General features: G+C 38.0%; 1 protein-coding gene across 2 annotated transcripts in view; it reads left to right on the top strand.

The window, feature by feature from the left end:
• Nucleotides 1-27,009, top strand: part of cntn1a (contactin 1a) — a 113,577-nt gene that overhangs the window by 47,857 nt on the left and 38,711 nt on the right. For both annotated transcript variants that reach the window (XM_047392571.1, XM_047392561.1), the window contains exons 2-3: nucleotides 13,168-13,297; nucleotides 16,264-16,302. In XM_047392571.1, coding sequence (XP_047248527.1) covers nucleotides 13,249-13,297; nucleotides 16,264-16,302 — 88 coding nt within the window. In that variant the 5' untranslated portion in view covers nucleotides 13,168-13,248. The remainder of the gene's footprint in view (nucleotides 1-13,167; nucleotides 13,298-16,263; nucleotides 16,303-27,009) is intronic.

Below are 27,009 nucleotides of genomic sequence, written 5' to 3'. Positions count from 1 at the left end.
CAGATTCTTTATCAAAAATATATTCCTTACTTTTGCATATCTTGAACTGTCAGTTAGTTTAATGGTACCAGGGAAACTTCCAATCTAATAAATCACCAATGATTCTGCTTGCAAAACTAATTCTTCAAACTAGTTTAAACTATTTCATTAACCTTTTAATAGTAAAACACATAAATCTAAAAGTCATGCTACATCCAAAAAAACATGTTATTAAGGCAACAATCACTACAAGCATTTTGATTCTATTGTCTCTTAAACAGTGTTAAAACTCAGGAAGGGAGGTGCTGAGCGTTACCATGGGAGCAAAGGTGTGAACCAACCTGGTAGGTGGGCGGAGTCAGGCAGAACTAACCTTTGATTGGCAGCCTATGGGCAGGACCCACAGTTTCTTCATTCAAACCCATCTTAGTGAACCTTAAACTGCAAAGCTGTTAACATGCACCTACCTCATAAACAAGCTGCTTCTTAACTCTCTTGAAAACTCAAAGTTTTAATCAATCTGGGATTTAGAAACATTATTCTAAACATGGATTATTGTTTCATGCAACATATAATCAAACATTCAGTCCAACAAAACAAAGACAAAACATCAGACAGACAAATGACCAAATTTGAAGCTTCAAGAATTAAAAGAAATTTTTAACAATCTCTTTTCAGAATATGTTTTCTCAGCCATATCTTTTAATGCTATAATTAATAAATTTTGTTATGACAATCTTCAGGATCCTTCTTTAAAAATGAGTGCACATAGTCCAAAATATCTCAAAGTATTTAGAAGCACAGCAACAGTTTTCTCTTAAATGAATCCAAATTTACTGATGCTGAAACCTTTTGCTAATTCTTTATACTGTAACTCTGTAATAATAATAACTACAATCCTGAGAGTTATTGTTATAATTCTCTTTTTGTTTGGCTCAATTTGATCGCAGCTGCATTCCAGAATTTCTCTGCTCAGGTTAAATGCAAAGAAGTATTTTAATTCAATTCAATTCAAATTCAAATTCAAAGATGCTTTATTGATTCCCGAGGGGAAATTAGAAAAGTCGGCATTGACATTTTTATGTTATACCCAAACTAAACAAAAACTGCAGTGTTTGACTTAATCAGAAATTAAGATAAGAAGCTTGACTCCAAAATGGACTTTTTTCCCACATAGTGTTTCAAAAAGAACAAACATTATTTTCTTTAATTTGGCCTATTTAAATTTTGAGAGTTGGGGAGAAACATTAGAAAAATTACTAGAACCCCTCTTTAACAATCCAAATGCTGATAAATGTTCCAATATTTTATCTCTTAGTAATCTGAAATCACCTTGTGTACCTTTGTACTCCTATGTATTATTTTAATCTTTAAACCCTAAGAAATCAAACAAGGAGACTGGAGTTTGAGCCGACCATCCTCTTATTGTTAAGAGAGCCTTTATTTCTTTTCTTTTCCTAAAATGAAGATTTTACTTGTCTTGATTCTGTAATAAAAATCCTAACCTTGGTTCCAAAACTAAACTCTTCAACCCCAATCTGTGTTCCCCAGAGTAGAAATTTTGAGTATTATTGCATTTCAAAGCCACCAAATGACTGGAACTCATCATTGGCTTAGATCTATTTTAATAGGTAATCGGTCTACCTTTAATTAAATATTATAATTTTATGGACCCAAAATCTATGGCTCACGGGCTTCAGGAGTCCAGGAACCACAAGTTGAGTACTACTGCATTGAACAATGGTGTTAACTTTCTGCAGAGATTGAAGGATTGGCTAAATATATTATTTCTGCTTGGACAATAATCAGATTTAAAATTATTAGTTCACAGCTCCTAATTTACCTCAGATCATATTTGCTTCTATCCCAGTTCATAATAAGCTACAGACAAACATTATGCTAAAAAGCCAAAAACAAAACAAACAAAAACCAGATCTGTTTTAAAATAAAGAAAAAGCATGCTTAAAAAACTTGGTACTGTGGTGGAAAATAACTACATGGTTCTGAAGGCCTTTTCATGCAGAATCTTTTAGGAAACATGAGATTAGTTTAATTTTTGTGTGGTACCACTGTCCAATCAGATTCTTACCTTCTAAAATAACCCAATTTTTTTCATTCTCATTTTAAAGGTTTGTTTTACCAAGGAAAATGTGTTTAACAAAACCAATTACTCTCAAAAGTTTTAAAAAGTTTTAGCTGGTGATATCTTAGAAAACAACAAGTGTTTTAAGATTTCTATGCAACACAGAACTTATTAGGTTTCTCTTTCCTTCTCCAAAGGGAGAAAAAGGAAACTGCAGAACCAAGACTTTCATAGTTTTTGTCAGGACCTGATATAAGGTACAGTGTAAATCAACACGCTGCATGAATCAGAAGAGGGAAGAAAACCCTAATATAACCTCTTCCCAGCAGCTGCTGTGAAAAACAATGAATTTGTACTTTCCATAAGCGTCAGTTAACACTTGCGGACAAAACTGCACCAAACTGTAAGTACTGTGTCAGAAACTGTATGAAGACCATCTGCAGTAAAACTACGCCTGTTTTAATGAGGTCTCTAACCATTAGATTTATGGGATACAAACTCTGACAACAGAAAATAATACCTGAAAGAGAAACCCATCAGGTTTTACGCATGCGCTGGGTTTTAAAAATACTCCTTCATGAGATCTGTCCTGAGAATAACATAGAAACACTTGGTTACTGCTGAGCTTTGGAGATGTTGTAACTTCCTCTGCTTTTAATAACTTTTAATAACTATAATAATTGACCCTGAATATTCCACGACGAAAGAGAACTTGCTTCTCTGAAATAATTAACTGGAAAGTATCAAATGAGCTAAGTTATCACCCTTTTAAAGATACTTTTCTAACCCTAAAATAATATTTTAACCCGCTATATCTGTCAACATCAAGTAAGCGTCACATGAGCAGCGGTTAATAAGCGTTCTTCGTTGCAGAAAATAGGAAAAGATTTATGCAAATGTGTGTGTGTTTGTATGTTACCACCATCAGTTTCTCAATCGCTCCAGAGTCAGACTGTCATGGCACACAGTCCTCTATCAGTCCAAAAAAACCAGGCCCTTCCCCGGTCTATTGGTGAGACATTCAATCATTCTTTGTCCACTTTAACTTCTTTCAGGATGGAGAAAGAAGAAACTTTGCTCCGGCCTGTTTCTCTTATGCCCGCATAAGATGCTTTCAATATAAATCCAGTGCATTCACTCTTCTGGCTCTTGCAAACCGCATGGATCGTTGTCCATCTCAGTGGGGCCAGACTTCTTCTGAGTTGAATTTTTTTGTGGAAACTCACACTGCGATTTGCAACAAGCAGGCAGACAGGAAGGCAGATCTCTCTCTTTCAGGCCATGCTGGAGAAGCGTCTCTGTGTAGTAGCCATGGAGAAGGGCAGGTTTCTAAAATCCAGACTCAAAAACGCAGATGTTGAACTCAAATCCCATATATGTGTGCATTTGTGTGTGAGAGAGGCAAAAGAAAAAGTTTAGTATAGGTTCAGATTTTGCACAAAGAAATATTATTAGTCAGTCAGTCAGTTGTCCACCTGCCTGTCACTTCCTTTCATAACATGCACTATAATCCTTTCTAAAACAACTTTCTTTTCAACTCTCTAATGTCCCTTTTCACTTTTTACCTTCTTTTCTGACTGATCGCAATATTTAAGACAAATGAAACTTCCTTCAGAAAAGTTTTAACTTCTTTTTTTTGTTTTTTTTACTTATTTACACTTAAACTTCCATGCTGTGAAAAACCAATGTTATCTTCCAAATTAAAGCACATTTAACACAATCATCCCCACTTTTTCCTTTCATTATTTTATAAATCAGAGTATGAAGAAGGAGGCACCCCTGATGCCTCAAGGTTCCGGAACCATTTTTTTTTCCTTTTAACCCGTTCAGCGGCACATCTGCCATCTGGCTTTTCTCCTTTATGAGGTGTAGAAAATTGCTAAAAACCACCCGCAAAACCCTGTGTTTTGCTTTATCCCATTGTTACCAATGAGAACCTCCCTGTCATTCCTTAACAGGGTAACCGGGCCCTCAGCTGATGTCCTCCCTCTCGCAACTCTGGAACCTAATTAATTAGTTAGGAGATGATGGTTAATGTGTTATAAAAAAAAAATATACATTATATCATACAGAGCAACTTCTCACCCAGATATATTTGAAGACAAATAGTTCGGATCCAATCGGCCAGAAGCCGCAGGCGGGCACCCGGACTCCCCTCCGTAAAATGGAAGTGGACTGAGAACAACTCTCAGGCTGGCCAGGCGTCCGTGTCCCTCCTGCGGTCTCCTCTGGCACGTTAGATCCTGTTCGTGATGCTAAAATTGTTGTGGAATTTTCTTATCAAAGTGGGTAGAAGTTGACTCATAACAAGAGAAAATCCAGACTTTGTCTTTATAAGTTTTATTCAAAGGCATTCAGCGTTTGAAGACCCTGACACTGAGGTTAGTCAGTGAAACAGAGTCCCGATCAACATTTACACACAGTATTTATACCAGAACATGACAGTGTTATCTCAACTTCAAAGAGTCTGTGTTTTATGACCCCAGACCCTTCTCGGGTTCAGAGGTGACAAAGTTATCTAGGAACCCATCTGTCCTTCCCGAGATATCACCCTTAAAGCATGAGTTTTAACCATTAAACTTCTGAAAATGGCTTTTACAGCTTCCTCCTCTAACACAGATGTTCTGAGGAGTGAGGTGACCTAAAGGTCATACACTTTGGAACACTTAATAAAAGAATTTCCATTACAAGAACAAAGCAGTCATGGCTATTTTGCTATTAATCAGTCGACATTTAAAAGTTTTTTCAGACTTTTTGTTTACTACATAATTCCATGTGTGTTCATTCACAGTTTTGTTGCCTTTGTTGATAATCTACAATGAAAATAAAGAGACCCATTAAGTAAGAAAGGTAGCATACCTATGATCAGTGAAAATTGGGAAGTGTATTTTTCTCTGAATAGTCAGACTTTTAAATCATGTATTTTGAAAATGTAATATATTTTAATTATGTCAGCTAACTAACAGCAGGTTTTACTTCTTGTGTACTGTAAGTGTAAACATTACAATAATTATAAATGTCTCAATTGTAGAAAATTGGCCACCTCTTACAGCTTTCTTCTCTAAGTTTTCTTATTATATCCTAATGCTGGATCCTGGAAAGCTCTACTCAGGGGTGTTGGAAAGGAGCCTCCCATATATCATCAAACTTCTGAATGATGAGAAATTGTATGGCTTTCATCCTGGTCGTGGAACAGTGGACCAGATCTTTACTCTGGCAGAATTGGTGGGGGAGTCATGGGAGGGAGTTTGTTTGTCTGGTCTACAATTATTTTGTGTATCTAGAGATAGCTTTTTACTGAGCCCTCCAAATATTTTGTTGGGGTGGTAGCTGCAGGAGTATGTGGGGTCAGTGAAGGTTGGACTCCAGCCCTGCTCCTTGTCCCCAATCATCTTTAAGATTTTTATGCACAGGAACTCAATGTGTAGTTGTGAAGAGGAAAGTTTGGGAAACTTATGGTCTCATCTTTGCTTTCTGAGTCTCTGCTTCTAGCCGGGGGTTCCATTATAATGGTGTTTTCTTTACTAGTTGGGGAAGGATGGATCAGGAGATGAATAGATGGATTGGAGTTTCTCCTGCAGTATGAAGCCCTAATTCATGCATATACAGGTCCTTCTCAAAAAATTAGTATATTGTGATAAAGTTCATTATTTTCCATAATGTCATGATGAAAATTTAACATTCATATATTTTAGATTCATTGCACACTAACTGAAATATTTCAGGTCTTTTATTGTCTTAATACGGATGATTTTGGCATACAGCTCATGAAAACTCAAAATTCCTATCTCACAAAATTAGCATATCATTAAAAGGGTCTCTAAACGAGCTATGAACCTAATCATCTGAATCAACGAGTTAACTCTAAACACCTGCAAAAGATTCCTGAGGCCTTTAAAACTCCCAGCCTGGTTCATCACTCAAAACCCCAATCATGTGTAAGACTGGCGAACCGACTGCTGTCCAGAAGGCCACTATTGACACCCTCAAGCAAGAGGGTAAGACACAGAAAGAAATTTCTGAACGAATAGGCTGTTCCCAGAGTGCTGTATCAAGGCACCTCAGTGGGAAGTCTGTGGGAAGGAAAACGTGTGGCAGAAAACGCTGCACAACGAGAAGAGGTGACCGGACCCTGAGGAAGATTGTGGAGAAGGGCCGATTCCAGACCTTGGGGGACCTGCGGAAGCAGTGGACTGAGTCTGGAGTAGAAACATCCAGAGCCACCGTGCACAGGCGTGTGCAGGAAATGGGCTACAGGTGCCGCATTCCCCAGGTCAAGCCACTTTTGAACCAGAAACAGCGGCAGAAGCGCCTGACCTGGGCTACAGAGAAGCAGCACTGGACTGTTGCTCAGTGGTCCAAAGTATTTTTTTCGGATGAAAGCAAATTCTGCATGTCATTCGGAAATCAAGGTGCCAGAGTCTGGAGGAAGACTGGGGAGAAGGAAATGCCAAAATGCCAGAAGTCCAGTGTCAAGTACCCACAGTCAGTGATGGTCTGGGGTGCCGTGTCAGCTGCTGGTGTTGGTCCACTGTGTTTTATCAAGGGCAGGGTCAATGCAGCTAGCTATCAGGAGATTTTGGAGCACTTCATGCTTCCATCTGCTGAAAAGGTTTATGGAGATGAAGATTTCGTTTTTCAGCACGACCTGGCACCTGCTCACAGTGCCAAAACCACTGGTAAATGGTTTACTGACCATGGTATCACTGTGCTCAATTGGCCTGCCAACTCTCCTGACCTTCCCCATAGAGAATCTGTGGGATATTGTGAAGAGAACGTTGAGAGACTCAAGACCCAACACTCTGGATGAGCTAAAGGCCGCTATCGAAGCATTCTGGGCCTCCATAAGACCTCAGCAGTGCCACAGGCTGATTGCCTCCATGCCACGCCGCATTGAAGCAGTCATTTCTGCAAAAGGATTCCCAACCAAGTATTGAGTGCATAACTGTACATGATTATTTGAAGGTTGACGTTTTTTGTATTAAAAACACTTTTCTTTTATTGGTCAGATGAAATATGCTAATTTTGTGAGATAGGAATTTTGGGTTTTCATGAGCTGTATGCCACAATCATCCGTATTAAGACAATAAAAGACCTAAAATATTTCAGTTAGTGTGCAATGAATCTAAAATATATGAATGTTAAATTTTCATCATGACATTATGGAAAATAATGAACTTTATCACAATATGATAATTCTTTGAGAAGGACCTGTAATCCATAGCAGTACGCTGCTAGTCTGCTGTAGTGAGCAAAAAGCTGAGCCAAAAATGTAAGCTCTCTATTTACCGTCTATGCTCCAACCGTCCCCTGTAGTCATGGCATAGTGATCATGATGAGAACAACAACCTTGAAACAAGTGGCTGACTCTTGATCCACCCATAGAGATATCATGATGAACTCTTTCAGCTGCTTTTCTGCATCCAAAGGAGTCAGTTGAGGTGGTTTGGGTTTTTAATCAGGCATCCTGATCAGGAAACTACTGCACCACTGCTTCATTCTACTAATGCTCCTCACCAGTATGAAGTATTTACAGCTGTAAGTAAACATGCAGCATGTCCACCCATAATCAAGAGACTGCTGTGTTTTTGTTTTTACCAGCTCCACTAAGTTAGAACAGACGAAGTGTGAGCCAGCATTAATACTGATTGTAAAGACATGTATAAACATTTCTGGGTGGTGCTGATTTGATATGTTGTTATCACCTATCAATCCAGTGACCATTCTTAATGGCATAGAGGGGAATTATTCTTTCACCTTTCTGACACTTTAATGGTGCTTCTTTTGTTTACCTTTAATTTCTTAAGTGTGTCTATTAGGAACATTTATGATTCATGAGTAACAGAAAGATTGCCTACAGTTGCAGAGTGAGGTGAGATTGTTTTAAATAGATGACCGGAGCACCACAGGCCATCTTCCCACATTCACAATGTTTTTTCACATTAAAATTATAGTTTCATTGCCGGCTACAAAAGACACACCGACCCAACCCCCACCACCCTACAGCCAACAAACTGCTGATTTTGAAAGGTTTGTTGCTAAGATACAGCCCCTCATAGATATGAAATCTCCACTGTATGGCTGTCTCACAGCTGTACAGTTCAGACGTTACCCTGTTTTCAACATACTGGACCCAGAGTGTAGGTTACAGTATGTCTGGCTTTCTCTGTCTGTGTGCAGTTTAAGCTGCAGTTCTACTTGTGTTATGCAAGCTGCCAATTACATGTGCTTTCCCTGTTGTAATCTGTTGTTGGCAACATGACTCTATTCTTCCTGAGAGCTCTGAGATCTCACTCCTGTCAGATCCCTGAATCTCTCCCAGCTGACACCTCACAGCTCACAAACCATCAGTAGTTTCTGCCTCATGTTCAGTTACACTCTAATCCAGCATGAATGAGGAACAAGTGGTCAGGTGCATCATTACTGATCTGAGTGCTCAGACACCAGAAAAAATTAAAAGCTCTGATAGCAAGATGATACCAGTTATGCTCAGACGTTAGCCACGTCAGTCTTTGATTCTACTGCTTGTGGTTTGTTCATTCCTTATTGTTTGTTGTCCTGATGTCTCTATTTGTCCACGACTACAAAACACTCGCCTACACTCTACTGGTTTACAAACATTTGATCTATGGGGAAATTCATCAGACCTTTCTCTACATCAGTCAAACATACCTAGGCACATGCCAAACTAGCCATGCTTTGTTCACTGCAGCCTATGCACAGGGAAAAGACTTGGGAACCAGGGAGGCGTGCAGGTGAGGATCAAGACCTATCCAAAGACACACAGACTCAACAATCCTGCGTTTCTCTGAAACGGATTCCATCAACTTCAAGCAGCCCACTACTCCTTCAAACTTTGTCATTGCTGTATTCATCCCATCGTTCCATCTGTCTTCTGTTGCTTCACCATAATCAAACACCTATTGGCAGGCAGACAGGGTTGGTTGAGGTGGCATGAACTGCAGGAATCTTCACCTACTCGGTTGGGCTTCTGTCCTTGACGCAGGACAACCTCTCTGTATGGATCTGTTGAAGGCGAGATTAGTCTTTCACAAGACCTTGCTCCTTATGACTATTTCATCTCTGGAGAGCTGAATTTTAGGTTTTTGACAGAAACATGGCTTCATGTTGGTGAGTGTGCTCCATTTTTTAACTTCTTCCTTCTGACTGCGCATTTCATAGTTTTGCTGAGGACAAACGTTTGGTCTCTTTAAAAATATTAAGTGACTGTTTGTCAAAGTACTAAGGGGCTATGAAGATCACTAAGCTTTTTGGTCCAGTACAGTTCTAAATAACACCAACACACCAAGTGTTTTTAAATTTAATTGTAAATCTGTGTGTTACTAATTATTGTGTGGTGTCCTCTCTGCTATTTGTGAAACATTTCTACAAATCTTTGTTGAAAAGATTTCCTTTGACATATTCAAACTACATATTCTCTCCAAAGTTTTGAAGAAAGTGGTTTTTAATTAACTCACAATTTTTTTATAAACCTGTGACATTTGCGAGGGGTTGCTGTCTGGTTCTAGACCACGCTAGATCAGTACAGAGACACCCCTTTTAAGAGTTTCTTTTAACAGTAGACTCGGGGAATTCTGTTGTTTTAGTGCTTTTGGACTTTGACCACAGCCATAGACCACAATATTGTGCTACTTTGGTTGGAACATGTTGGTATTAAAGGTACACTTCTGTCCAGGTTTAATTCATACCCCACAGACAGGAGCTTCACTGTCAATTTAGGGTCTTATTTCTTTTCAGCAGCCCCTTTTCATTTTGGGGTTCCCCAGGGGTCCATTTTGGGACCATTGCTGTTTTTTTAGGTTATATTTTTAGAAAGCATAAGGTACCTTTTCAATGTTTTGCTGATGATATTTAGGCCTTTTTGCTTGTTAAACTAAACAGCTGTAATGCATCAACAACCTCATTAAACTGTTTGGCTAAAATAAAAGTCAGGATAAGGTTACATTTTCTAAACCCTAATGAAAAGAAGACTCAGGTGGTTTGGAAAATCTAATTCCAATCCCATTGTAGATGACTTTGTCAGTTCTTTAACTACTTGCAGTCAGGAATTTGGGTGTTATTCTGGATAGTTCTCTTAAGTTAGGCAAACGGATACAAACAGAACTGTTATTAAGTCAAGCTTTTTCCAACTACAACTCTTTGCTAGAGCAAAGCCTTATCTCTCTTTTAAGGATCTCTAAAAGATTATTCATGCTTTTATCACCTTGAAGGCTGTTGCAACTCTTTTCAAATTGGACTAGATCAATCATCCCTGCAGCATTTACAGTTCAAAATGCTGCAGCTAATCTTTTAACAATAGAAAACAGGAACACTCCTGGCTCAAAATCTCTTCATTGGCTTCCTGTCTATCATTGCATAGATTTTAAAATTGTATTGCTCACTTTTTAAGTTTTAAATGGTCTAGCCATATTTTACATACGTGATCTCCTCAACATCCACATGCCTTTGAGACCACTACAATCAACCTGCCAGGTTCTCCTTGATCTTCCGAGATCATACCTAAAAGGTGATCGAGCGTTTGCTTTGGCTGCCCCAAGACTGTGGAATACTTTATCTGTACCGCTCAGAGCGTGGAATCATTTAAATTCATTTTAAAAACTCATCTCTTTTCTAGCCTCTGGTCAACTGTTGTTATTAAATGTGCTACTGTATATATATACATTTGTCATTGATATTAACATTGACAATAACTAAATATGAGTCTAACAGCATGTTGGTGAAAAAACATAGATGTTCAGATTGGTATTTTTAACAGACAGGACTAATGCTGCAAACGAGAACCTGAAAAAGTTGTTAAAGGTCAGAAAATGGGTGCAGGTGGAGAGACATATGAAGACTTCCCAGGGATACTTCACTTCAGTTCTTGTGAACTAAGAAATAGACCTGCATGTCTGCAGACCTGGAAGATAGAACACATTTCTTTGTTCTAGTAAAGTATATACCAGCCATTTTAAATAATCCTGAGAAAAATGTCCAAAACAAAACAGCAGAAACATGTTGGTAATATTAAAAGATTACTTTTAACCTAAATCTGTCAGAGGTATGAATAGTATTGGACTTAACTGTGACATGATCCAATTGGTTTTATTGAAAACATAAGAGTAAGAGTTATTTGAATTGCTGCTAAAATATTGTTAAATATTCATTATTTATCATATCTATAACATTTATGTATTGTTCTTTTGATTTGATATATAGACTTAAGCAAACATATACCGACTAATTTAGCTGAGGCTTTCAAATGCTTATTGTGGAGAATATTATCCCATCTGCTATTGTAGTCTCTATAGAGTAATACAAGTATTGTGTTGCCAACTGTAGTTTATAACAGCTTAATGTTATTAAAGGAGATGGGTGGCACTCCTTTAGGATCAATATCATGATTGTCCACATTTTACACAAGAAAAGCAGTCCTGTGCCAAGTCTATGCATCATATTCCCGGATAAACTTCGGTCCATCTAGCACTTCCTATGTCATTTTATTTGAAGGATTTTAAACCATAGGAATGGGATAATTGTTAGGGTTTGCTAAATGGTGGACCCCAAAATGTAGACGAGCAGGCAGCATGACGGTGAATGAAAAAAGGATTTAATTAACAAAAACTCACTACAGAAGGTGACCGCAAAAACAGACATGGGCAGGTTGGCAAGACAGGCTTGGCATGATGAAAACACAAGACATGAGCATGATCCAGAAAGCAAGACTTGAGCATGATTTGAAAATGTTTCCGCGAAGAATAAACAGAACAGGTGTGTATATATGGAGTGTGAACCAGGTGGAGCAAGGAGACAAATTAGCTTGGAGCAGGTGAACCAAATAAAGGTAATTGACAAACAAAACATGGCTTGAGCAGAACGAAAATCCAAGGATACAAACTAATAGAAACATGACCAGAAAAATAATAAACAGAAACATGATTCAGAACTTCAACTGTGAAATAAGACCAACAAAACCCAAAAACACCCACAAATCATAACAATAATAGAAAGATTTAGCGCTTTTGAAAACTTAACCTTTAAAATCTGTGTACACCTTTGCACTGGTAACAAGCAAAATCCTGTTTATAACTGAGACAGCTTTTTGCTTTCAAACTGAACTGCTGGGCATCAAACTGAGAGATGGTTCTATCTTGCCTGGCACAATCACTTCTTTAGGGAAGTGATTGTGCCTAATCTGGGAATGTTTCAACAATCATCCAAAAGTCCCTCATCAAACGTCAATCTATCAAGAGACTTTGCCTTTGAGGCTGACAGGAAGTGGAGATGTCTGTGCTAATATGTGCTAGTGCCAGAGATTGGCTGTTGATTCATTCATTCATCAAATGTCCTCTGCAACACTGGTGGACATTTGATGAATGAATGAATGAATGAATGAATGAATGAATGAATGATTAAATGGATGGATGGATATAAAGGAAGTATAGTTAGTTGTATGCCTTCATATATAATATAGTCAGAGACACTCAGCTTTTAAGGTTTTTTTCTGTTGTAAGGATAAATGATCTAATATTAAATCTGCTATTCTTTTTAGTTTTTTTCTTTTCTTTTTAATGAAAACTTGAGATTTACTGACTGCTCAAGTGTAATTTGAGCAGAGAGAGGCCACACAGTTTAAGGAAAATACATACTCTGCAAGACCAGAGAAATGTGTTTTCTCTACCTGGGATGCAAAAAAGAAAATTACATGGTTCTGTTCTTGTATTTTGTTCTTTACACATAATCTGGACAGACCTTTTTTTCACATGTGATATCTGAATAAATTCAGTCGGTGTACTGCAGTGGGAGAGACATATGAAGACTTCCCAGGGATTCTTGACTTGAGTTCTTGTGAAGTATGAAATACACCTGCATGTCTGCAGTACCTAGAAGAGAGAACATAATTTATTTGTTCTTGTGGAGTATTTACTGACCTTTATTGTTCAACTGGTAAAAAGCTTTTATAATGCATCTAGTTAGTATCTTTTCTTAAAAGCCAAAGGAATTTTCCAATAAACTAATAATAAAACCTATTAATGAAACGTTACTCTACAGAAAGATTTTTGTGCTTTAAACACTCTTTCTTACTGTTTTCCCATCTCATTTAGGAAAACCCTGGAGGTCCCGCTCATGTTTCATCATCCAGGTTTCTAGCAGTTACCCCACCAGGTGGTTCTCGCTTCAGCACCATGCTGCACCTCGCCCTGCTCTTTCATCTCCTGGCCTTCTCGCTTGCAGGTCAAAATTCATCCTAAAAGAAAAGTCAAAAAGTACCTTTAATTTCTGCAATAATGATCACATTTTTTATATGCTTCATTTTTTATACAAGAAAAGTTATTTCAGTAATTCTATTGAAAAAGTGACATTTATATATTATATGGATTTGTTACATACAGAGTGATATTTTAAACACATGTTTCTGTTAATTATGGTGACCAGGGCTCACAGCTATTTAGAAACCCAAACTCAAAAGGACTTCTAATATAGAATCATCCACTTATAGAAAAGTATGTTAATTTACTCTACAGTATATGCAATCAGTCCTTGGTTGGGGTTCCTTTGGCATGAATTACTGCATCAATGCAGCATGACATGGAGCTGATTAGTCTGTGGCTCTGCTGAGGTGTTCAGGAAGCCCCGGTTGCTTTAATAGCGGCGTTCAGCTTGTTTTCATTGTCTGATGTGGTGTATCCCATCTTTCTCTTTAGAATACTCCATTGGTTCTCTGTGGGGTTTAGGTCAGGCCAGTTTGCTCTTCAATCAAGCACAGTGATACCATGGTCATTAAAGCAGTTGTTGGTACTTCTGGCAGTGTGGCCATGTCCTGCATGAAAATAAAATCAGCATCTTCATAAAACTTGTCAGCAGAAGAAAGCACAAAGTGCTCTAAAATCTCCTAGTAGAAGGTTGTGCTGACTCTTGACTTCGTAAAACACAGTGTACCAACACCAGCAGATGACAAGGCTGTGGAAACTTTACACTGCACCTCAAGCAACTTTGATTCTCTCTTCCTTCACATAGTTGTTCCTTGATTTCATAATGAAATCTAAAATTGACTTTTATCTGTATAGAGGACCACCGAGTAACATTCCAGTCTTTTTTTCCCTTATCCTTCTGATGTCTCTAGTTCAGGGGTTGTTTAATACAAGGAATGTGACAGGTATAGCTCTTGTCCTGGATGTGTCTGTGTGTGGTGGCTCTTGACCCACCGACTCCAGCAGCAGTCCATGCCTTGTGAATCTTCTCTAAACTCTTCATTCGGCATTGTTTAAAGTCTTTTATGGGTGGGGTTCCTCCTACTGCTTGTATACCTTTTTATACCACACTTTTTACTTCTACTAAACTTTCATTTATTTTGCTTGGATACAGTACTCGGTAAACAGCAAGCATCCTTAGTGGTTAGCTTTTGTGGCTTACCCTCCTTGTGGACTGTCTCAAAAACCTAAAGCTGGTCAACTGTGAAGCAGTCTTCCCCCAAAGTGTATGTGCTGATATTTCTGTATAAAAATTTTTTTTGGCTTTATGTAATGTTCTAACTTTCTGGGAGGTTGAATTTTAGGTTTCTATTAGGTAAAAGCCACAATCATCAAAACTGCATTCAGTAAATGCTTAAATTACATCACTCTGTCTGTACTGAAGCTTTCTGAATCAAGTTACTAAAGTAAATTAACTTTTTGATGTTTTTCTGAGATTATCTGTTTTACTTCCCAAGTCTTAACATGTTTCTTGACTGAGTTGTCCATTGAAATCACAACAATGTCGATGCTTCGATCAGTAGTTGAAGCAGTTTTCTCAGTTACAATTGACTTGAGGATGTAGAATTTGAAATGATTTTGCTCTTTTAGATTCAGATAAAATTTTTACCCTTTATCATTCAAGTATAACCAATCAACATCCCATTTGTCAAAGATTTGTCTGGCACCAAAGTTTAAAAAAAAAAAAAAAAAAAAAGGTTCAACAGTTCCAGAATAGGGCCTATGAATGGCACAATCAACAAAGTATGAAATTCACACAGGTGGATTAGACTGAAGCACACAATCAAGTCGTAGTTGCTAGTTTACCCCTTAAATGAGGTCGAGGAAGGCAATGTGTAAACAAGCTGCTAAAGAACTGTCGGTTTTAGTAAATGAAGTGGAGAAAGTGAAGCAGGGAGTAATTTGAGCTGCGTGAAAACAAGGGAAATCTGATCTTAATGAAACTGTAAAGTAACTTTTTTTGTTATACTTTAGCTTTCAGATTTTGGTCACTTTAGGGTAAGTAAACATTTAATGGGTAACTAAAAAGGAGCGCGAGATTTCATGAAAGATACATCATGTATATTTGAAAGGTCATTGTGCATCTAAGGTTTTAAAGGTTGCACAGGTTTATTAAGTGCGTTGCTGTGCATTCAGCTTGAAACAATGCAATCCAGACAACTACTAAATCAGACAGATTTCTTGTGTTCCTATATCGTAGGCAATTCACAATCATCTCAGACTGATTTCACATGAATCAATAGAAGAAGAACATGTGAATCCAACACGTCCATGAGACTTAGGTCTGGTTTCTCTTGCTTTTCACATGTGGCGTTGAGACAACATATTGTAAATATTTATTCTGATGAAAATATAAGCATGTTGCCCTTCAAAAAGATTTTTGACAACTAAATCCATCATATGTTACACTGCTTTTACAGTTTTAAGCACTTTTTTAAATCACTGTTGTATTGAGAAAGACAACAGTCAGTGGTCTTCACTTCAGTGAGATAACATCGGCTTGACATGTTTGTTTAGCTGCAGCATGAACAAAGTGTGATGTGACATTAACGCTGTGACAGCTCGGGAAATGTCAAGCTCACTCTACGCTACATCTGCAGTATAGGGAGTATGCATGTTTCAGGGTTTTAATTTGTCCTTGGGAATAATTGTGCTATTTGCTGTGCAACAAATCTTTTAACATCACCATTCAATCACTCAGGAAAGGAAAACCACTAGGCTGCAAGTAAATTGTGAATTTTTCAATGGTTTAAAGGTTTAATATTTTATAAACAGTGGAGATGTTCTTAAGCAAATTGTATCTGTTTAATTTGAAAAATGGAGTGTCAGTCTTTTATAAATAAATTAAAAAAAAACAACTGAGTCTTATTCATACTTGTATTTGATTCTGTACCTGTAGCATATTTGCAGAATAGTGATTTGATGTTTGGCATGAATTCTCTGCTACAGATCAATCTGACCACGGGGGAGTGCTTGACCCGTTTGAAGGTAAGACTAATAATCTTCCTAACAAGTTGTACTTGTTCAATATTTTTCTACTTGTACTGTCATGATTTTTTGTTATGCTATCTGAAACCTGTAGAGTCTGAGATGTGACTCTTTGGTTTCCTGCAACTCGCCTGAACATTGCACTTTCTTCACCTGGAGTGAACATGCTAGGACATCCATTCTTAGTATGATTGGCTCTAATGTTTTCCACTTGTGAATAATCTTTCTCACTGTTGAACGATAGACTTCAAATTGTTTGGAAATAGAATCAAAACCCATCCCAGAATAAGTAAGAGCACAATTTCCATCTCTGAGGTCATTGCAGGTATCTTTCCTTCTTGGCATTGTGTTACCACACACACCCACAATGTCCAGAGTAACACCCCCAAAACCCCAGGTAGGTTTTATAGTGATGGTCATGTCTGTAGATGGCTGGTTATCAGCAGCACATTTCATAAGCACCTGACTGCCATTTCCCCCTTTAGATCCCAGACAGCAGCAAGGATGTATTTATAGTCAAGAAAACTTCCTTTTCCCATGAATTTATTAGATGTTGCCAACCTAAAATTATTTCAATGTTAAAGATTTATGTTTACCGAAGAATTATAGCCAGTGGTTTTCATTTATTTTCTCCTTAATACCTATATGACAATAAAATATGCCTCTTAAAAAGGAAGTAAACTGAATAATAGCCAATCATCATCTAATCTTAAATTTAGTAAAAAACATACAGAAATTTAAAAACAATGTTACTATCAATTAAATAAACCAGTACACCTGTCACATTATTGTGACATAAGACACACATTGTTACTTTGCCTTACAACGAATTGAATACTTTAACATACACAATCTCACAACATATAAGGGAACAAATTATGCTAGTTTTGGTTATTGATATTCCTAATTTCTCATTCCAATTAACCATGTAGAAAAACAGTTACACTGAAAGGCTAGCTTCCACTGGTTTTACAGGTTTTCATAGAAAGCACAGGACCAAGGTATCCTCATGTTTTCTGTGATGAGGTGGTGGCCTTGGAGGAAGCTGTTATTTATAGTGAAGCCTCTGGGTGTTGACAATGAGCTTCTCCTTTAGTCTTTAACGTTTGTTTTGCTCCAAATGTTATTCCTGTAGTTCTCGTACTAAAACCTAGGTATTTATTATTTAAAAAAACATCAAGGTTTGTTGTTATAATGTCCTAGTTTGTGTTCTGTTGTTTTCCTCATTCACAATTCACATAATACTCCATAAAACCAAGACTAGAAATATGTGAATTATGTAGGGATTTTAGTTATGGCTCTGTTACATCTCTACAGGGCTGCGACTGCTTACTACAAAAAATGAAAAACTACAGCTGCCAAGGATCAGTGTTCATTAAGTGGCTTGTTTGGACAGATGAGCATCTCACTGAAAGAGCCAAAAATAAATGAAAACTGATGGGTTCAAAACTTCCATTGGTATGTGGAGCAGAGCAGTAATTTTGACTACTTTGCCAAGTTGAGCAGAAAAATAAAGCTGATCTTTAAACATTTATTTTTAATTAACATAAACAAATTGAATGCCTGAAACCAACTGTTAACACTACAGCTGGCATGCAGAGGGAGGATTATAGCTACACTGATGGAAAACAACACAACTGGGTAATGATATTTTTTGGGGCTGGCATTGGCTCCCCAATACTAGCATGATGTGGAAGTAGCATGGTATACCTAATAAAGTAGCTGAGGAATGAATATCCATGATAGAATAACAATGTCAAGGTTGAGGGTTTGGAGGTAGGACCAGAGCGCAGAACATGGTGAGTCGTTTGAGGTTTAATGTGATAATTGCACACAGACTTACAGGCAGGCTGAGTTCAGAATACAGGCAGGTCATTCCAAGAGCACAAGATCAGGAGGCAAACAGAAAACAAACCACTAGGAGGAACTTGGGAAGACAACAAGGGAGTAGACGAAGAAGTTTACAGGAGGAACCAGTGAGGAACAATGAAAACCAGGAAGCTAATATACTGAGGTATGTAGTATGAACCAATGAAAAAGGGAGACAGGTAATCAGGGGAAACATGACACAGGTATGGAACAGGCTGCAGGGAGACTGAGGGGAATGTGTCTAATTAAACTAATGAGCAGTGGAAATGAACATGAGGAACTGAGCAGTAAAGGAAACTAGACTAAACAAAACCTGGGGAAACTCTGACCTAAAAGGAAAATAAACCAACACATGAACACAAGAATCTAAATAGTAAAAAACTAACAAAAAACCCAAAATGGCAGATGCTGACAAACAAAAACAAAAATATACAGTACTCTGATGTATTCAACTTCTCATTTTTTCATTGTTCAGATAAGGAATCTCAGTTTAAAACAGTAATAGTGTTTATCACAATTGAAGATAACTTGGTGCAGCCTAAAGATTGAAAACAATTATTGCTGTTATTGTTCTGTCATTTTGAGCAGATTCCTTTAACGGCCAATATACAGGCCACAAACATGCTCTATCAAGCTAATCTCATCAGAATAAATTCCCAACTTTGTGGCACAAGTTCTTTAAGTTATACAGTGCATGGACAAAGAGAGTGGGTGGCGGGGTTGTTCAAATACTTCCTGGTGGCACATTTTATGATATCTTGATATCTAAAGGAAATCCTGTGCTATTAGAGATTTAACATACTTATTAAGCCAAAAATATGGCTAAAGTGGTGACATTTAAAACACCTAAGCATTTAAATGACCTGTTCTGGGTTCAGACTGACTCATTTGAGCTTACTATGTGAGGTTGCTGAAATGAGTCAACCTCACACAGTGAGGTTGCTGTGGAGACTTGAGAAATAACTGGGACAGTCCCAAAAATAGCCCGTATTGATTTTGTCCAAGTTACAAGAAAAAGTGTCAAATTTTGCAAGAGCATGTCAGAGAAAATTCTGTAAACCCAAACAAGTAAGATACAGTATATCAGTGATAAACCTGTGTAATAAACTTTTATCTCTGATGTTTTTCACTTTTCTTGTGCAGGCTGCAGTTCATGTGTGTTTTATTAATTAAATATAGCCATACATATTTAAAACATTTTCAAGCACTGTGAACGGTGTGCATTATTGTTTCTGAGTAGAGTAAAAGGGATGCAATGTCAACAGGGTAAACTAGACAAAAAATGCCAGTCGATTTGCTTCTTGGGAGCAAGCTAAGATGCTGGATGTAGGTTGATTAGTTGATAGAGTGAATAATCGTCCTCTGTGATGGTCTCCTTTGTTGAGTCCCCAAATTCATTTCTTTTACTAGCAAGCATGGGTTGTGTTTTTCCTTTTTAGAAAAATAACAATATGACACTTGCTCCGTGTTTTTTAAACATATCTCAGTTTGACAGGCAGTAGCTTTTGGCTTTAAAAGTCACTCAGCAGTAAAATGAAAAGCATGTAGGCAAAATGCTCCTTTAGTTCTGTAATTCAACCTCTTTATCAAATCCAACAAAGAAGATGGTGCATCCAGGGAACAAGAAATAATCAATACCAAAACCCCCACCTACACAAACACACTGCAGAAACTGCTCTGTCTCTTAAAAGTGAATTGTTTAGTCCTCTTTTATACCAAGGCTGCACCACAAAATTAAAACCACCTATGACATGGTTGGTCTCTGCAGGGTCTTGGTGAGATTTTCTGGGGTGCATCAAGAAAACAATGGGATTGAGCAGGAACGTAAAAGTTCCCCAAATCTTCTGAGCATGCAAAGAATGATAGCAACATTTTGCGCTAAGGTAGTGATAGTTCATGACCATGTTGGCAGCGTTTCTGGGTCATGGGTGCTGTGTGGAGTTGGCTGGTAGCCATAGTGGTAGTTTATCCATGTTTTGTTGCCTATGCCAAGATATGCATCTTAGTCATTCCAGCAGTTTATCAACCTCACCATTTTTACACTATGCTGGAATTTCTTAAAATAATATACTACAGGTCCTTCTCAAAATATTAGCATATTGTGATAAAGTTCATTATTTTCCATAATGTCATGATGAAAATTTAACATTCATATATTTTAGATTCATTGCACACTAACTGAAATATTTCAGGTCTTTTATTGTCTTAATATGGATGATTTTGGCATACAGCTCATGAAAACCCAAAATTCCTATCTCACAAAATTAGCATATTTCATCGGACCAATAAAAGAAAAGTGTTTTTAATACAAAAAACGTCAACCTTCAAATAATCATGTACAGTTAGGCACTCAATACTTGGTCGGGAATCCTTTTGCAGAAATGACTGCTTCAATGCGGCGTGGCATGGAGGCAATCAGCCTGTGGCACTGCTGAGGTCTTATGGAGGCCCAGGATGCTTCGATAGCGGCCTTTAGCTCATCCAGAGTGTTGGGTCTTGAGTCTCTCAACGTTCTCTTCACAATATCCCACAGATTCTCTATGGGGTTTAGGTCAGGAGAGTTGGCAGGCCAATTGAGCACAGTGATACCATGGTCAGTAAACCATTTACCAGTGGTTATGGCACTGTGAGCAGGTGCCAGGTCGTGCTGAAAAATGAAATCTTCATCTCCATAAAGCTTTTCAGCAGATGGAAGCATGAAGTGCTCCACAATCTCCTGATAGCTAGCTGCATTGACCCTGCCCTTGATAAAACACAGTGGACCAACACCAGCAGCTGACACGGCACCCCAGACCATCACTGACTGTGGGTACTTGACACTGGACTTCTGGCATTTTGGCATTTCCTTCTCCCCAGTCTTCCTCCAGACTCTGGCACCTTGATTTCTGAATGACATGCAGAATTTGCTTTCATCCAAAAAAAGTACTTTGGACCACTGAGCACTGTGCTGCTTCTCTGTAGCCCTGGTCTGGGGAATGCGGCACCTGTAGTCCATTTTCTGCACACGCCTGTGCACGGTGGCTCTGGATGTTTCTACTCCAGACTCAGTCCACTGCTTCCGCAGGTCCCCCAAGGTCTGGAATTGGCCCTTCTCCACAATCTTCCTCAGGGTCCGGTCACCTCTTCTCGTTGTGCAGCATTTTCTGCCACACTTTTTCCTTCCCACAGACTTCCCACTGAGGTGCCTTGATACAGCACTCTGGGAACAGCCTATTCGTTCAGAAATGTCTTTCTGTGTCTTACCCTCTTGCTTGAGGGTGTCAATGGTGGCCTTCTGGACAGCAGTCAGGTCGGCAGTCTTACCCATGATTGGGGTTTTGAGTGATGAACCAGGCTGGGAGTTTTAAAGGCCTCAGGAATCTTTTGCAGGTGTTTAGAGTTAACTCGTTGATTCAGATGATTAGGTTCATAGCTCGTTTAGAGACCCTTTTAATGATATGCTAATTTTGTGAGATAGGAATTTTGGGTTTTCATGAGCTGTATGCCAAAATCATCTGTATTAAGACAATAAAAGACCTGAAATATTTCAGTTAGTGTGCAATGAATCTAAAATATATGAATGTTAAATTTTCATCATGACATTATGGAAAATAATGAACTTTATCACAATATGCTAATATTTTGAGAAGGACCTGTATATTTGTTTTGGTGCCACGGCTGTAATGTGCAACAAATCACCGCTCTGGCTGCAGCAAAATGATCTCACCAAACATCTTGAAAAGGACAACCTATTCTCTTTATGCCAAAAAAAAAATTGTTGCTATACCAATGCTCTCTCCACATTGAAGTTGGTATCTTCTGTACTTTCTGTAGTATTGTCCCCAGCACACACCTCCATATTGGACATATAGGCTGCAGAATCATTTTATGTAAATTGATGCACCTTGTTTGTGCAGGAGTTCTAGTATGCTGTGCAGCAGGTTATCTAGCTGACAACATGGTCATTCTTTAATACCAATAATAATACTACTATACTGGAGGTTGACCTGGAATATTCTCAGTCTGTAAGGGGCATATATAGTGCCACTACTTTGCTCTTCCTCTACATCAAAACAAAGCTGTGACACTCCTACCATTTTGCAAAAACCTGGAAAAATAGAGGTTGGGCTAAATAATAAGGCAAGGAGAAAAAATAGGATTTACATCATGAATTACTTAGACTAGTTAATCCTACATTTGAATATTGTACACTCAGGAGAGATACTTTAAAACACAGTTAGAATTTTTTTAAACCAAAATTTAAGTTCTGAAAACATAATTCAGTAGAAATTGTAGAAGTAATATTCTTAAATAATATACGGATAGAATAAAAAAATGGATTATCCTCCGCAGGGACAATTTGGTTTGTTTCTATGCCTCATTACATGGCTCAGGGGTTTGCGGCTAATTATTACTACACTGTGCCTGTTTTGCCTCAAGGACACAATATGTTATCTGTCCCACTTGGACTCTCAGTTGGTCATTCAAATAAACCATGCCGCAAATGTGGGAAAACATCAGTGCACATAGAAATAAATAAAATGTAATCATCAGAGAATGACGTTTCTCTGGGATTTTTAATAATCATGTGTCCATGGGGATATTAAAACAAACCATGTAAACAAACACATTTAAAAAAATATTGCTATTTACTAAGCAATAAAACATAGACATACTAAAATCTCTATTAATGACGTATGTTACATTAGTACTCAATATGAGTATGGAAAACAAACTCTGAAATAAAACAGTTTCATTTAATTGAAACTCTAAACTCCACTGCCATTGAGTTGAATAGAGCTGTCTGTGTTTGATAAAGAAGTCTGTCCAGAACAAGATCACTTCCACTAGGCCCTGGAGACACATCTATATTGCATTGTGTGTCCCTTTGTATGCGGACCATTTATTCCATGTTTTTGTGGCTTTCTCTATAAAAAAAACTGTCCAGCTTCCTTCCTTTTTGTGTTGGCGAACAGGAGGACACATAGTTGACTATTGTGTGAAAAACTACTTGCCTGTTGAAACAGTCAAAGGCGAGTATCCACAGGAAAAAATACCAAAATAAGAAACAGAGTAAATGTTTGATATGGGGAAAAAAAAGAAAGAAACTAAGATCCTTAAAGATTAGAGCAAAAGAAGATGACTGAAGGAGCTGTTGAAAAGAGATTTTTACTGTTTTGTAGAAAGCCTTATTTTAGGAATGAGAGTGGGAGGCTTTGAGAAAAAGAGTAGGACGATTTGAGATCTGTGTTGACAATCTTGCAAATGCTTCTGGGAAGCTGCGTTGAGCACTGTGATTCTTAAAGCTAAAGTCTAAAGTCACTCCTTTTTCCTAAGATGGGAAATTTCTTTATGTGGTATGTGATTTCAAACTGGAGTGCATACACATTATGGATTTTACTAGGACACTTAGTTTGTTGTTGCACCAAAATATTACACGAGACAAATGTTGGACTCAGATGTAAGATACAGCAAATATTGGAGTCTCAAAAAAGACTAAGAAAATCAAGAAACATAAAACCAGTCAAACATGAAGTCACCAGTAAAAAAAAAATGAGTGGGAACTGAGGCAATCAAGAGGCAAGCGCCCTACTGAATGGACTGATTACTTGAAAGGCAGCAGGTGATAGAAATTGAATAGAACATGTGAAGCGGTGGCTACAGGGGACAAAATCAGGGAGGCAAAATTTATTAAATTAAATGCATTTTGTGAATCATCATCATAACCGTAATCCACCTGGTATTACATATTATACCTGGTGATTTAATGATTACGTGTCCAACTCTTTTTGATAGAATTGTTTAAATTCAGCTATATTGAAGGATTTTTAAGCATCAATGACCTGTTTAAGGTCACGCCACTGCAGCTCTGTCAGAGTTTAGTCCACTCTTTGAATAGGCCACATCAGACTCCTTTTTTATTTTAGTTATTTAGAGGTGGATTTGCTGTTAGGCTTAGGATGGGATCATTGTCCTGTTGCACAACCTAAGTGTGCTTAAGATTAAGATCACAAGTTGATTGCCAGATATTTTGCTTCAGGTTATTCTGGTAAAGAGCAAAATGTATGATTGTGTCAACAATGTTCTGGTAGGCTCACTCCTCCTGAGAAGGATCACTCGTGCTACCATGTTTTCAGCATTTCTGTGATGTGTCTACAATGTGTTGACTTGGGGATCTTTTTGTTCAAACTGCAAATGGTTTTTTTTCACAGGACTGCACGCTAGAGCATCAGAGGTGTACATAGGCAATGCTGGGATATTATGCACATGTTAGAGCTTAAAAAGAGTATTGAGGAGAATTCAATTTGACAAACTAAAAACAAACCAAGACATCCTTTTATTGTTTTATTTGGCTTTTTAACCAGGATTGCTGCTTATTACTAATACATCATCTACCAATCTTGTTATGGCATGCTGGAGTTATGCTATTATCCATGTCAGCATGCATGGATAATAGCATGCATGCTGTTATCCATGCTCTCGTTGGACAGCAAATGCTATCCAAATGCTTTTGGATAGTATTTGGATCCAAAGTCGAGCATCACATGATTGTTTAGACAGTTGGGTTGAGAACATAATAGCGATGCGGCACTTGATGTTAAGGGGACACATTAGCAACACATTGCAGTGTTTAAATATAAGGTAAAGTGGAGAAAATCAAACACTATAGATGGGGAAAAAACAACAGTAAAGAGATCTTGGAGGGCAAAGTAATTATGGAACATTGTTGATTAAAGCTAACAGCCTTCCATAATGGAGAAACAACAGAGTGAAGCCAGGGGGAGTTGGAAACATAGAGAAAGTAAAACAAGCTGGAGAGAACGTTAAAGGCCCTATGTGTATCTCCAGGCAGTATATGTGCCCTGCTTTAACACCCTCTTCACCATCTGTCACATCCCACGTAACTTAGAGCTCGTTAAATTTCGACTGCTATTTCAGCATTGTACCAAACCTCAGCAGCCACCACCACCAGGCTATCTAACATTTATATTTTATTTCTGTGTTAAGAATTTATTTGACACATATGTGGTTTAAGCTTAAGTCAACCGAAAATAGGGTCACTGCAGTCCCTTTGCTCTTTAGTTTGAGCTTTCAGTTTTTCCTGATTTATTCTTCTTTCTACTCCCTTGTTCCCTGAGCACAGATTCTCACTTCATTCTCCTGCCATCAACCCCTCAAAGGCCCATTTTTAGCATTTTTTTAATTTCTCTCACAGCCAGCAGTAATTCTGAGTCCTTGGGATTTTCATCAATGTCAAGCGCTCTTTTATGGCTGACTGCTGAGTGGAAGTTGATCCCGTATCTTAAATTCTTTGCACGCACCGCCTGCTTGGCTGTTCAGGGTGTAACGAACTTCTTAATGTGACTGTAGATGTGTCCTCATATGTTTTAGCATTACTAGATTTTTAAGATCTTTAGCTCCTGATGTCTGACATGGGAAAAAAGGATTTAAATTCTAGATGTGCAACTAGACCGCCAGTTTTGGAGATTACTCTACATTTGGGTCAAGAGCCCACACATATTTGGCTACAGGAATGTTTGCATAAGTCCACCTTCATTTTATTACTGCTCTACATAACTGTTTAATATCCTGCTTTTGGGATGGTTTATATTACTATGATGGCCTTTTCCATTTACAATGCAATTATAAATCTATTTTTCCACTTCCTAGCTCAATGTTTAGCTCCTCTGTGTTCTAATAACCTTACATGGAATCCAATACTATCAATTGTCCTGAGAACTCTTCTGAAAAGTTGTAATGAGTGTAATTTAATCTCAGTATAAATGCAACAGTTATGTTAAGGCCTCAGATGTTTGTTAGAGAACATTTCAGAACAAGCAGCATCATGAAGACCAGGGAATCCACCAGAAAGGGTGAGAAGTTTAAATGGTCATTAGTTTATAAAACAATATCCCAAATTCTAAACATCTCAAGAAACACTGCCAGGCCATCATTTAATAATTAAGATTACGGCAAACTGCAAAGTACCAAGACAGGACCACTCGCCTAGGTCCAAACAGCCATTAGACCCATAATACCTCTGGAGCAAAATACAACGTTCCAGAGCTCAGATGGTAGAATCCATCAACAGTACAACATTGCCATTGTTAAAAGAAAGACCTAAGAAATGTTCATACTATGGGGAGGCTTTTCCTCAGCAGAGCAGGGAAGTTGTTCCAAGTTGATGACGGGTGGAGCTAAGTACAAAGCAATCTTGAAAGAAGACAAGAGCAAAAACCCTAAGCACCTGGTCACAGGTCTCGGTCCACCAGATTGTTTAGCACCAGGTCACAGAGAAAAAAAGGCTTTGTAAGTTTGGTAGTACTGATGATTACACCGTGAGAAGGCTTTACTGAAGCATCTCTCTAATCTGTTGGTGGAATCTGTGGAAAGATAAAAAAACTGATGGTCGCAGACTAGGATGACCAGATATCCCGAAACCAAATGTGGGACAACAAGGATGCTTGTGAGGGACATTGTGGGACACATTACCAACACTATGACAACATCATACATTTTAATTTAACAAAGATCTCACATTACGTTCATCAATCTCTGCTTTGCCTGTTAGTGCAAAACAATGAATTAGCACAAGTTTGAAAAAAACTTTACAAGTTTTTTAGTTTAAGATTGTTAATCTCAGCTGCTGCTAGCTACCTTGTCTGTCTGGCAGTCATCTCTGGGTTTGAGTAAAAATTAGTCCATAGATCAGCATGCGGCTTTTTCAGCTGTGCATTTCTTGTGCAACTACCTTTTACATTGTCACTTCACATTGTGCTCTCCTCTGTGTAAAATTGAAAAATAACTTTGACAAACTTCATAAAAAATCCTCAGAGATCACCTTCCACTGGCCTCACC

Source organism: Girardinichthys multiradiatus, chromosome 2 (assembly GCF_021462225.1).
Source record: "Girardinichthys multiradiatus isolate DD_20200921_A chromosome 2, DD_fGirMul_XY1, whole genome shotgun sequence".
Lineage (NCBI taxonomy): Eukaryota > Metazoa > Chordata > Actinopteri > Cyprinodontiformes > Goodeidae > Girardinichthys > Girardinichthys multiradiatus.
This window is presented reverse-complemented; position numbering and strand designations above follow the sequence as displayed.